The sequence below is a fragment of the Plectropomus leopardus genome, chromosome 8 (genome assembly GCF_008729295.1).
Source record: "Plectropomus leopardus isolate mb chromosome 8, YSFRI_Pleo_2.0, whole genome shotgun sequence".
NCBI classification, from domain to species: Eukaryota; Metazoa; Chordata; class Actinopteri; order Perciformes; family Serranidae; genus Plectropomus; species Plectropomus leopardus.
The window spans coordinates 2008494-2021905 of NC_056470.1; the positions used below are offsets into that span (position 1 = coordinate 2008494).

Here is a 13412-nt window from a genome sequence, read left to right on the forward strand (position 1 = left end):
ACTGTTAACATCTTAATGATGCCCATCCCTAATGCCTAACCAAACGACCCTGTATGAATTACAGTTCAAAAGCGCATCACTCACCGTGACTTGGAAGGGGCTGTTAGGGATGTGCTCGCCTCCGAAACGGACGCAGATGACATACTCGCCAGGCTGCGGTGCTGTGTAGAAGATGTCGAACGTGCCATCCTCGTTTTCCACAACGTCCACGTCGAGCTCTGCCCCCTCAGGCGTGCACACGCTGCATGTCACCTTGCCTTTCCCAGCAGCCTTGGCGTCCACGGTGATGACTGTCTGCTCGCCAATCTGGATAGTCGGGCCAACACCAGCGCCTTAAGAATTAGGGTGAAAGGGTCAGAGGTGGGATGGAATTAATTTGTTATTGTTACAAACAGGCACACGCTTCCTTTCACACACGCAACATTCAGCATGCACATTCCACAATCATGAGACCAGGATAAAGTTGGATGAGATGTAGTCATGTTATTTCCATCTACCGTATGCTGTTACCAACGACTCATGTTATCATCATACAGTTTCCCACGTAGAGATAAAGCTAGATAAGCCATTCCACCATGCCATCATACCTACTCTGTTAGTCCATTAGTCTGTCCGATAAAACATGAGAGAGGGAAACAAACGGTTATGACAGGAGGTGGAAACCAGATGGGAACAAGAGAAGGTATGGGAGAGAGAAATGTCAGAGAAAAAGTTATAAAAAAAAGCAAGAGAGAGAGGGGGATATCACGCTGAAAGCCGGTGCCACTATCCTCCATGCTGACAGAAAGAGAGAAAAGGTAGAGCAGTTCCTCTACATGACAAAGTGGTTCAGAAGTCTTACCTAAACCGTGACCGCCGATTGAGACTGATAATAGGAACGGTGAGAAGCAGGAGAGCGGGGAAAACAAAGTGACAAATAAAAAGACAGTCAGGTGGGGGTGGGGGTGGTGGGAGGCAATAACTGTGCTCCAAACACTTGGATGGAAACAAACCGGTGATGGTGGAGTGTGAAGCAGGGAGGGTGTGTATGTGTATGTGTGTGTATGTGTGTTTGTGTGTGTGTGTGCAGCAGGGACTTGGGTGAAGGGGAGTGTAACTGAGGAGCACAGCGTGAGGAACACAACATCACAATGCATGAAAAATGAGACATGAGCAGCAGGTACACAGAGAGATGAAACCTTAAAATGACTAGCTGATACTTTTTACAACTGATTGATCCTCTTTCACAGTTTCACAGAGACAAGCAGCTGCTTAGCGTAGCTTAGTATACAGACTGGAAGTGTAAACAGGCAGCTGCTAGTCTGGCTCTTCCCAAAGATAATGAAATCCACCTACCAACATCTCTTCAGTTCAAGATTTGATAAATCCGTATAAAAACTGAAACTTAAAAATGAGTTGGTTTTTTTTAATCTCATTTTTTTAGGTGGGTTTCCATTACAGATTTGCGCAAAACTTAAAGAATTATTTTTGAAATGTGGATAAAACACAATTGTGAGATGACTGTGTTTCCACTGAGTGATGTTGTGTGACTCCTCCTTTGGTGATAACATTTCAAGAAGCATGGCGATGGATGTTCAAAACATTAGCAACTTTATTTCTATTGCAGCCACCACACTAACCGTCATTATTTCCAATCCAAGGACACGTAGGCGTGTTATGGAGCGATAATGGAGGGGCAAGTGCCTTATACGTGGGAGCGGGGATTTCTGGGAGCTGATAGTCCACATTTCACAGAGGAATTGTGGATTCAAAGCCTCTAGATGATTCCCTCAACTTCTTAAGAGTTATGTGATGCAGTAACAGCTCTTGTAGCTCCTGCTGCATCATGAGGGAGCTAGTTCCCACTGACAAAAAAATAGCCATAGCATCATGTGACCTGGAAAAGCCAAAAAAGTGTTTCGATCGCAGTTTTACCAAATATGGCTATTTAGAATTGCCTGAAATACCACCTCATGCAAGCGGAGAAACTTTTTTTGCAATGTTGTTTTTCTACTAAAATTCCATTAAGCAGATTTTATGTTCGCAATTTTACTCTTTTGTCATCTGAGGGGTAATGGAAACCCGCCCACTGTGTAGTATACCTACTTCCTGTTTTGATAATTACCAGATCAGATGATACCATTATCAGATGGCTGGCAGCTCATTTTTGTTTTCTATTACAAAACAGGAACCACCTTCAGGGCTGTACTTGTTGCTTATCGCTGATGTTGAAACCATTTTACAGTAAATGACGTCCTCTTGCAACAACATGTGGACATTAAATCCTGGGGAAATGCGGACCTGTCTCTTAGAAATCCAGGTGTATGTATAAAACAGTGAAATTCATTATCATAAAGAAGAGAAACTAAAAGAAAATACAATGGATTTTGATGGAGTATTGACAGGGATATACTAAATGTATAACCTGTATAACTATTTTTTAACCATATGAACACAAATGACAGTGGTGAAACCGTCCTGTACATACCTGTGACGGTGCACTTGCTGGCGTCCCCGGTAGGCAGGGCCCTGATACGGTAGGGTGAGTATGGGATCTCATCCCCTCCATACTTAATGAGGATGGTGTATCTGCCCGTCATGTCCGGTACATAGGACACCAGGTAGGTCCCGTCATGGTTGTCACGGATGTTGGCCTTCTTGGGCTTCCCCTCTGGGTCCTGCAGGCAAGAAAGGTACCGAAATCTAAAAACAGTTACTTTAATCATTGTGTTTTATCATGTGCAGCATGTGTGAGCACTCACAGTGATCTGCACTGCCAGCAGTCCCTCGCCTGCATCTTTGGCATCAATGGTGAACTCGACAGGCAGAGAGGCAGGCACCCCGGTGGTGTTGAGGCCGGGTCCGCTGGCACGCACCTTACTGGCATCGTGTGTTGGAAGCACCTTCACCTTGTAGGGGCTGAGGAGGGGAGAGAGGACAGGCTGCATGAACACACTCTGACACTAAAGAGGAGTAAATATCAAGGTGAGGTGAAATGTAAACAAAAGCCTGCCGGTCTGTATTCAATCTATTCTTTTATTTTTTTTAATAGAGAGACAGAAATTATAATTTAAGAGGTTTGTTCACTTTTAAAACATGTAAAATTCGCAAGAATGTGGAATATAGATGTATTTCAGTTTTGGGATTCAAATGATTAATTATTATGAACTCAGTGCTGGGTTGAAATTGTGTTGCTCTCTGCTGATTTTTAAGAAAAATTTCAAATGTCAAATGATCACAAATTATAATGTAAATATGATTTTTGAAAAAAAGAATTCTTTTATTTTTCTGTTATTCTGGGTTATCCTTTGGCAGAGAGGATCAGGGAAAATAAGCCTATTCCTTTTTCGGTTATGGATTGAGAAACTTTGTGTGAAATAATTCGTTTCTCATGATGTATGTAACCAAAATAAATCATTCATTCATTTATTCATTTATGTGTTAAATGTTGACTCTACAGAGAACCTGTATGTGAAAAGCCTTTCTGTGTTACCTGCGTGGGATCTCCTCGTCAGCATATAAAACATTAATGGAATAGGGCCCCTCTCTGGTGGGAACATAGTTGACTGTGTGAGTCTGATCGCCGTTATCCACCACTTCCACAGGCTCCACCACACCTGAACACACACACACACAGGGGCAGAAACAAAAAGAAGTTACCCCTTTAAAACCTGAGAAAATTGGTGGGATTTCTTTTAAAAAACATGGGGAAAAACAAGTAAAAAGTGAAAAAGTTGCAAGAAAATTACCTGAAAATAAACAAAAAATAAGATTCTCCACATTCTCCTCCTAACCCTAAAAAGCTAACCCAAACCCTTCCTGTAGCATGCAGCTGAAACAGATTCCTCTCAGCTTAAAAAAAAGAAAAGATATTGTCCTGAGCACATTGATTAATTTGCAGTCTTTAACTGAGCAAATGGACAAACATTTCAACGCAGCTGTGTCTTCATGAGAGGCTCTTTGGCCGTGATGAAGACGCAGTAGTGGCGAATTTTCACAATTAAAGGCTGCAAATTACTCAGCGTGTTCCAGTCCTTTTCTTCAAGTGTTAAAAGCATTTCATATCCTCAGTAGAGATCCACAGGAACATCAGGACACACACTTACCTTTGGGTCCTTGCACTCTGACCTGCAGCGGGGCGACTCCAGCTTTGGAGGCGTCCACTGTGAATGCCTGAGGAATGTTAGCTCTGACGTTGGTACCCAGGCCTGGACCCTGGCACTTCACCTTGGTGCTGTCCACTGTGTCACTGACAGGCACAGAGAATGGACTACCTGCACACACAAAAGCTCAGAAAAGTTAGAAATAATGACAGCAAGCAGAGATAGTGAAGTTTTATAGACATTATCACATGTCAACACTTTTTCCTCTCATGCCTCCCGTTCCCTCATCACGCCTGTCTTGGAGTTATCAGTTCATGACTTGGCTATTTTAGTTTGTCTTTTGATGTATTCTTTTATTTTGTCTTGACTATGTGTTTCTTCTGCTTTGCCTTATTTGTCAAATCCCTTTATAAACTCTGTTTTTAACCCTTAGGGCCAACTTTAATATTACAAACACTAGTAAAACTCAACAAAATGAACTTTTCAAAACTTTTTTAACCAACATCAGTCCTGAACATAAATATCATTTCATATCATTAATTTTCAGAATTTTGCCAATTGAAATGCCAGGTTTTTGTCATGATGCCCCTGTTTTTAGAATTAAAAACCCCTACAAAAAATAAATTATTTTTAATATACTACATGCAAAGTAGATTTTGTTTTGACGATCACAACTTGGCTATGTCAATGATTAATAGCAATGCTGATTGTGACAGTACACCTATTGGAAACAGTGTGTCAACAAAAATGAAGAGTGAAAAGCGTGTAAGACAAGGAGCTATATAATTCAAGTTAATATTATTTTTGTTATCATGCAGGATCCACAAGTGTTCAACTTCTGAGAACAAGAATGTAAACAAACAATGATGCGGTCTGAATGCAGCATTAAAGATCACCTAACAGAAGTGTGTCACAGTGTTTCGGTGTCTTCAGAGGAAATAAACCAGTCCCTCCATTCTAAAAGTTTCAACTGGAACAGTTCAGTACCTTTGATGGGCTGTCCTCCGTAGGTGATGTTGAGGTTGTAAGTGCCTGTCTCGTATGGGATGTACTCCACACTGCAGCTGCCATCCTTGTTATCAGTGCAGGACATTTTGGCCTCTGATGGACCCTCCATCGCCAGACCCAGACCACCAGTCCCTGCTCCTCTGCAGAGGGAAGACGATGGACATTAACCCCTTGAAACCTGGAGCTACATCAGCTTTCTTGTGCTGCTTTTAGAAGCTTTTCACAAGTATTTTAAACCTTTGAACCCTGAGCTAATTGGTGGGATTTCTTTCAAAAATATGTATTAGAACATTTTTATTGTTATTATAATATTAGAAAATTATTTTTAAAATAAAAAAAAAAGAAAATGTCAAGAGGAAGAAAGGTAAAAAAAAAATATAATCATAATAATTTTGTATTTAAAAAACACTTCTTCCAAGTCTTGTTTGCCTTGTTAATTTAGTTACTTGATTTTTTATTTATTTGTTTATTTTTAAATCATTTTAAAGTAAATTTCTTGTCCTTTTTACTAATTTCTTGCTAATTTTTGGTTCATTCTTCTTTTGTGGCTCATGGCCTCTTTTCCATACTTTTAAAAGAAACCAGGCCACGTCTCAAAGGGTGAAAAATATGAGCAAGACACATTTCTGTGACTCTTCCGGGTAAAAGGTTCGTCTCACTTACCGGGTTTCCACTGTGAACTTGTTGGGCTTGTTGGTGATGCCACCTTTCAGGCCTGGACCGTGCACACGAACGCGAGCCGGGTCACAGCCTTCAGTGACGGCAACACGGAACGGACTCTTGGGCACTGGAGAGCCATCGTAACAAACCTCCACACTGTGTGGGCCTGGGGAAAAAAAAAACAATACATGTTCAAACTTGCGTCATGGAGAATCAAATAACAAATCTATAAATCCTGCACACACTGTTGTGTGTGGACTCACCCTCCTCGTAGGGAGTGTACTCTACGTTGTAAGTTCCATCTCCGAGGTCGGTGATTAGGGCGTCTGTGCGGCTGCCAGATGGGTTGCTGATGAGGGTTTTGATGTGATCACCTCCGTTCTGTGTGAGAGCACGAGCATCCACAGTAAAGTCTGTGGTCGCTTCACGGAAAACACCTAAAAACACACGACAGGGAGCAAACAGCATGTTGGTGAAATGTTTGTACAGGATTATATTCAGAAATGCTCTAATCTGATTCAGGATGTGCAAAATTAAAATCAGTAAAACAACCAGAAAGCATTATAAAATATAGTGATCAAAGCACTAAATTATAAACATGTGAACCTAAATCCAAAGCAGGTGTTTTATCTTCTTATTTTACCTTTGCCCTCCACTCCTGGTCCGAACACACGGACTCCACTGGCGTCGACTGCAGGCTCCACGTTGAGCCGAGCGGGGAAGTTGGGCACATCCTGGCCACCGTAGCGGATGGTGAGGGTGTATGAGCCGGGGTACAGAGGGATGTAGGTGATGGTGTAGGTTCCGTCTCCGTTGTCCTGGATATGGACCTCCGCTTCGGTGCCACTGTCAGAGATGATCTCGATGGTCAGCTCAGCCGGTCCGGCGTTGGTGCAGTCCACGATGAACTCCCCTTTCTCTCCGACCTTGGCGCGCTCCAAGCCTGGGCCAGAGCAGCGAACCTGAGAGGAGGCAAGAAGGGACACGGTTAAATGACTAATGACAAAAAAAAGTTTGTCAGCAGCAAAACTACTTTCAATTCAATCCAAATGTTATACATATTATTCATACTTTATTCTATAGAAGTGTAACAATAATAGGCATGCACTAATCCAACCTTTTCAGTCCTGATAGCAATATCAATACCAATACTGGTGCTGGTACCAATACCATTACTAATAGCAATACCAATACCGAAACTGGTGCGGATACTGACACCACTACCAATACCAGTACCAGTACCAAAAATGGTGCCGATACTGATACTGATACCGATACCTATACCAATACCAGTAACTGCCCAAATACCAGTAATGATACAAACACCAATACTGGTCCAGTGTTTCATTAATAAGCTGTATACCTCACTGTGTGGATGTGGCTGGGAGCATTCTTTTACGTGTAAGGCAGCATCAGTCTTGACTTAGAAAATGCTTACTTATGTCAAACAAAATGTAACAAATGAATGCAAAGATATACATTTATCGAATTGTTAGTTTTGCTAAAATAATAAGTTATGCACTAGCAACTGAAAAATGAATTAAAATTCAAGTGTAAACCTTAAACCTTAAATGCAGCAAATAATTGGTCAAAACATGAACAGGAATGAAAACTGTAGTATAAACATGCAAGTATAATTGGACGTTAACATAGAACTGACTTAAATAGATTGCCTCCCGATAAAGTTATTCAATATACGATATACAAAACCAGTTTTCTGATGGGTGCATCCCTAAACAACAGTGCCTATCAGTAACTGTGGCTGACCTTGGAAGGATCTGAGACAGGATAAGCTGTGGGGTTGAAGGGTGATCCAGGGATAGGCACTCCATCATAGGTCAGCTCAACCTGGTATGGCCCCGCCTCCCGGGGGATGAACTTCACCTGACTGGTCTCTGGGCTCAGGCCTGGCTCAACCTGGAACACAAAAAACGATTATGACTTTACTCATAATAAAACGTATATGTATATATATAAAGAACACATTTATGACTTCAAAACATTATTAAAAATAAGGCAATTCTGAGCAGACATGGACACAAAGCTTCAAAAGAAGAGATTAAAAAATCGTGTACCACACCTTGCTGGCCACTGGTTTCCCAGATGGTCCAGTCACCTTGGCAGCCACCTTGCCCTGACCACCAGCACCCTTTGATTTGACAGTCACTTCCTGGTCTTTGCCAACAGTCATCTCTACAAAGACACACAGAGCAAAGAAAGCATAGGTAGATCTGATCTGGTTTGAAAGACTATTCAAAATATTGCATGATATGACTGAGTGTGTGTGTTTTTATATGGGCAACCATATATACCATATACTTAGTTAGTCTAACTAAGTCTAAATTTGTTCCACTGAATAGTTGACAAAAACAATGGTATCTATATATGAGTATGATCAAAAGAAGCAGAGGTAAAAAAAGGTCAGGACGGTACGTACTGTCTCCAAGGCCTGTGACGTTGACCTTGCTGAGGTCCAGTGTTGGTGCCACGGCAACATTAAAGGGGCTCTTGGGAATGTTATCTCCACCATAAGTCACAGCAACTCCTAGAGGACCCTGGGACAGGACGAGGAAGAGGGACATAGATGTGATTACGCACATTATTATGTAGGAAAAGACAGACTGAAATATGCTAAACCTCACTAAACAGCTGGAAAATCCAGCCTGTTTCTTACAGAAAATATAAATTATAGTTCTGGAATTTCTGAAGCTCGAGAAATTCACACAAATGTGATAAACTAGGATAACTGTCCTCAAAACGCTTACTTACTTACATACTTTGATGAGAATGTAGCTAACTATTATATTAATTTTTATCAATTGATACCATAAAAAATGGGTCGATGATTTAAAAGAAAAGAAATAGTTTGACATTTTGGAAAATAAACACCCGGACTTTATAGCCAGAGTCAAATTACAAGATGGATAGCACTCTACTGTCTGTTCATTAACTATGAAACTAGAGCAGGGGGAAACTGCCAGCTAGCTAAATTAAAAATAATAATAAACTACACAAACTGAAATGAAAAAACACAAAAACTATGGTTTTATAGTCAACCAGTGGAAACACCAGTAGGCCTCTAACTGGTCACAGCAAGTAACTTCCCACAAAACCTTGTCCTTTTTTTTGGTTAGAATTAGGTGCTGGGAGGAGGAATTTGTTATCTTTGGACAGAGCTATGCTGGCTTTTCTCCCATTTTACAGCTTGAATGCTAGGCTAAGCCAACTGTGACCTGGCTCTAGCTTCACACTTAGCCCCATTTGCTATCTTTGATAAGAGCTATGCTGGCTGTTCCTCCCTTTATCCAGCTTTTATGCTAAGCTAAGCTAACAGTATCCTGGCTCTAGCGTCACACTTAGCCCCATTTGTTATTGGAAAGAGCTATGCTAGCTGTTTGTCCCTTTTTCCAGCTTGAAGCTGACCCACGCTAACAGTCTCCTGGCTCTAGCTTTATAGTTAATGCACAGACATTAGATTGGTGTCAATTTTCTTATTTAACTCTGGGCAAGAAAGTAAATACGCATCACTCCCAAACACCAAACTATTCCAATTTGTGTATAGAGAGACCTGACAGAGACTTGCTGTGCCTACATGTCAAAATATCATCTGTGTGGTCGTACGTGTGAGCGCTTGTCCCATCTTACCTGCTGCACAGGTGTGTATTTCACAGTATGGGTGTTGTCATGGTTGTTGATGATCTCAAAGTCTTTGACAGCCTCTCCTTTGGTCGGGCCGCTGAAGTTGCAGTCCAGGTTTGCCTTTCCTGCTCCTTTAGTGCTCACAGTGAAGTGAGTGGGCTTGTTCAACTCCACACCTGAAAGAGAGTTAGGATTAGTGTCAGTGAGTCTGGACTGAAATGACATAATAATTCACCACATTTCATGTTTATCGCCATTTCTCATATTACATCAGCTTCATCATCCAACCGTGGTTTATTCAGGGAATTTGAATGAGCATGAGGCTCTTTTATACAGCAATGCCGGATTCACCTTCAGTGGGCTAAAAGGATATATAACATATGCTAAAAATACATTCAATAAAAAACAAATATCTAGCACCAACGGCTGTCAAAGTAGTTAGTAGCAATAAAATTAGTAAAAGTGATAAAAAAATAAAAATAGCAAGTAAACCTGCAACTAGGTAAGAAATGCATAACACAACATAAAATACAGTGAAAATGATGACAATAAAAACAGTGAAAACAATAAATTATAATCATGTCTGTGAAAGCAGGAGCACTGAACAGTAACTGTCTGAGCAGTGCTTTACAAACAAAAAGGAGTCAGTGTATTTCCCTTTCCGTTTATATAAGCTTTCATATATACATACATACATTCATTCATTTATATATATATATAAATATATATATATATAAATTAATGTGTATATATATATATATATATACATATATATATACATATACATATATATACATATACATACATACATATATATATATATATATATATATATATATATATATATATATATATATATATATATATATATATATATATATATATACATACACACACACACACACATATATATATATATATATATATATATATGTATATATGTATATATATATGTATATATATATATTGCTTTATTGTTTTATTTCGGTTTAAATGCAATAAATTGAGCAACAGGGTAGTTGGTATGGAGCACAAAACGCATACAAATAACAGCACATTTAAATAATGGAAATAAATAAAAATTAAACTATAGGCGTTCTCACCACTGCGGCTGAGTCCTGGTCCCTCTGCCTTGACTTTGCTGGCATCATGAGAAGGATCCACTTTGACCCTGATGGGCGTCATTGGAATAGCCTAAACAACAAAAAATAAGCAATACAGTGTTCAAACACACATTTGAACAAACAGAATACACTCACACCTCGTTCCTACACATGCATGTTCTGCTCTCATCCATGCTACAAACAATGCAGGATTCAAACTGACCTGGTCAGCAAACAGGACCATGATGGTGTAGCTGCCTGCTCCAGGAGGAGTGTATTTGACAGTGAATGTGTCGTTGTCGTTCCTAATGATGTCAAAGTCGATGTCAGCCTCTGCGGGTCCCACCACTCCGGGGGCGCACTTGATTCCTATGCTGATGTCACCTGAAGGTGCAAGATGATAGCATTTTAGGAAGTATCTGAGGCCTTTCTTATGACACAGTTTTGAGGCCACAATGAGGGAAAAAAATGTTTCTGGGACTTGAGAATAAAGTCGTAGTATTATGAGAAAAAAGTTGTAATATAAAGAGAAAGAGGTCAGAATTTAATGAGAATATACTTGTAATATTATGAGAATAAAGTCAGAATTTTTTCTATTATATTATGGAAACCTATTGGCAGCACACTAGAAAACAGGCAAGAGCACAGGCAGTCTCCTTGGCAACCACAGTCCCCTGTGTTGTGCCGTGCCACACAGTAAACAGGTGACCTGTTCTCTCGCCTGTTTTATTGATTGCTGGCAATTTGTTAATTTCCGCAATATAATATCCCCTTTGTCGTAAATATACAACACTATTCTCTTAAAATTATGACAATATTCTTGGAAATTTTACAAGCATTTCTCAGAAAATTGCAACTTTATTATCATAAAAGCACAACTTTTTCCCCGTAAAACTACGACTTAATTCTTGAAATATTCCGATTTTTTTCTCAAATTTTTCTCACTTCTTGAAAATTCTCTAAATACTAAACTTTTTTTCTCATAATTTCATGACTTAATTCTTGAAATTATGACTCTTTTCTTGTAATTTTATTACTTTATTCTTGAAATCATCAACATTTTTTTCTATAACATGGTCTGAATCCTCTGTCGTACTTTCTGATACTGGTGCAAGTATTCAAACAACTCTTTCAAATGTAGTCCTGAGAATCTGTGGAAGCAGCTCAATCAAAACAGACATATTACCATCTAAAAAAGTTGTTAAGCTGAACTGGTTGGCAAATAATTGCCTACTAGTGCTTTCATAGAACTAAAAGCATTAGCATTCCTCTGGAGTCAGTTCTTTGGCCACCCGATTGTAAAAGACCGATATTATCTCTACTTTTGCTATGTTTTGGTCTCCACCCACTCCTGAGGGAAATATTTGGCTTATTGAGCTACTAAACACTTCACACTCTGCACTAACCCTTTGCTTACTTTGTCTATCTGTTATTTGGTGCTGTGGGTTTATTAGATATTTTCAGCTTAAAATGGCTGTCTGGAACAATGAGAGCTGAATTTAAAATCCAGAAAACCAAAACAAGTGGGCTAAAGGATAAAAAAAGCTGAAAAGAACTACAGAGTTGGTTTGGTTTGTAAATGCTTTCCATATTATACACAGAATTTGATCTACGCTAGTGTTGATCATTGCAGATTTATATACCTGCTGCAGATCGTCTGTCAGAGCTTCTTATATGCCTCATCAACTATACAGTGGTAGAAAACATGTTCTGAAATTTGTTATGTGAAAGGCGTTACCTTGACCAGCCTCTGAGCAGTCCACAGTGAAGTATGTTGGCTCAAAGGCCTTGAGGCCGGTCTTGGCCACTCCAGGTCCTGACACCTTCACCTTGTTTGGGTGGCAGCCGGCTCCGATGTTCATCTGGGATCAAAAACAAATGCTTGAGAGACCTTTCTGTAATAGAATATTGTCTGTGTTAACTCTTTCTAAACATGAGTCTGTGTACTCACCCTGAATGGGCTATCGGGGATGTTGACTCCTCCCCAGGAGACCATGGCAGTGTGCTTTACAGGCTTACGGGGGGTGTAGGTACAGGCGTATGTGCCGTTGCCATTATCCTTCACCTGTACATCCACGGGAGAACCTTCTCCATCCTGTGAAGACATGGACAGCCAAAAAAAGTTAAATAAGTCAAGTGGAATAGATGAATCAGAAGTGTTTAGAACATGAAGACAGAGGTGTTTGAGGGGCTGAACTGGACCACATGCTGAAAAACACACAAAGCCCTACCTGAGCCACAATCTTCAGAGGAGCTTTTCCTCCCTGCTTGGCATCAACTGTGAACTCGGTGGGCTTTCCAACGGCCAGACCACTGCTTTGAAGGCCTGGACCGTACGCCTTCACCTGAAAGAAACACATGTAAGGACCCTTAGGAATATAGTTCTACATTTGTAGGGCTACAACTCAACTGATTTTAGCAAGGATTGTCAAAAAGTATATTTTTTAATTACAATTAATAGCTGAATTTCAGTAGTTATTCATGATTAATATAATTTCTTATCAGATCTTTACAATTCGCCATGGTAAAGCAGTTCTTACCAGATGCATGGTTTTTGATCAAAACTGCATGGTACTAGCATAAAGTGGGCATGTCTGTAATTCATTCAGATATCTCGAGGTCAGAGGTCAAGGGATTCCTGTGAAATGGCAATGCCATTTTTCTTGGCTATAATTTAGCCTAACTTTGCAAGCTTTACTAAGCCCCTTTTAATGAGAAGCTGGTATGTTGAGACCACTGGATTTGTAAGGTCTTCTAGTCTTGTATGATACCAGTGTCATTATTCTGGCTGTAAATATCAGCCCGGTACAGAAATGTCAGCCAGGACACAGTCCTTGCATAAACGCTGTTAACCCCAATTTTAGCATTGAATGAAATAACCATACAGTAAATTGTATGCATGTTTTCCAGCTGTGTGTGT

The 13412-nt window shown here is 40.0% G+C and overlaps 1 protein-coding gene across 3 annotated transcripts in view; it reads right to left on the reverse strand.

Moving 5' to 3' along the window:
• flna (filamin A, alpha (actin binding protein 280)) overlaps positions 1 to 13412 on the reverse strand; it is a 70740-nt gene that overhangs the window by 13700 nt on the left and 43628 nt on the right. For 2 of the 3 annotated variants that reach the window (XM_042491212.1, XM_042491210.1), the window contains exons 14-32: positions 12724 to 12837; positions 12444 to 12587; positions 12231 to 12354; positions 10716 to 10876; positions 10493 to 10583; positions 9396 to 9565; positions 8188 to 8305; positions 7831 to 7943; positions 7518 to 7667; positions 6394 to 6712; positions 6014 to 6187; positions 5754 to 5916; positions 5070 to 5230; positions 4086 to 4253; positions 3473 to 3596; positions 2742 to 2898; positions 2468 to 2657; positions 842 to 865; positions 85 to 332 (exon numbers count right to left, since the gene is read on the reverse strand). In XM_042491212.1, the coding sequence (XP_042347146.1) occupies positions 85 to 332; positions 842 to 865; positions 2468 to 2657; positions 2742 to 2898; positions 3473 to 3596; positions 4086 to 4253; positions 5070 to 5230; positions 5754 to 5916; positions 6014 to 6187; positions 6394 to 6712; positions 7518 to 7667; positions 7831 to 7943; positions 8188 to 8305; positions 9396 to 9565; positions 10493 to 10583; positions 10716 to 10876; positions 12231 to 12354; positions 12444 to 12587; positions 12724 to 12837 (2913 nt within the window). The remainder of the gene's footprint in view (positions 1 to 84; positions 333 to 841; positions 866 to 2467; positions 2658 to 2741; positions 2899 to 3472; positions 3597 to 4085; positions 4254 to 5069; positions 5231 to 5753; positions 5917 to 6013; positions 6188 to 6393; positions 6713 to 7517; positions 7668 to 7830; positions 7944 to 8187; positions 8306 to 9395; positions 9566 to 10492; positions 10584 to 10715; positions 10877 to 12230; positions 12355 to 12443; positions 12588 to 12723; positions 12838 to 13412) is intronic. The other variant, XM_042491211.1, reaches the window with a different exon arrangement.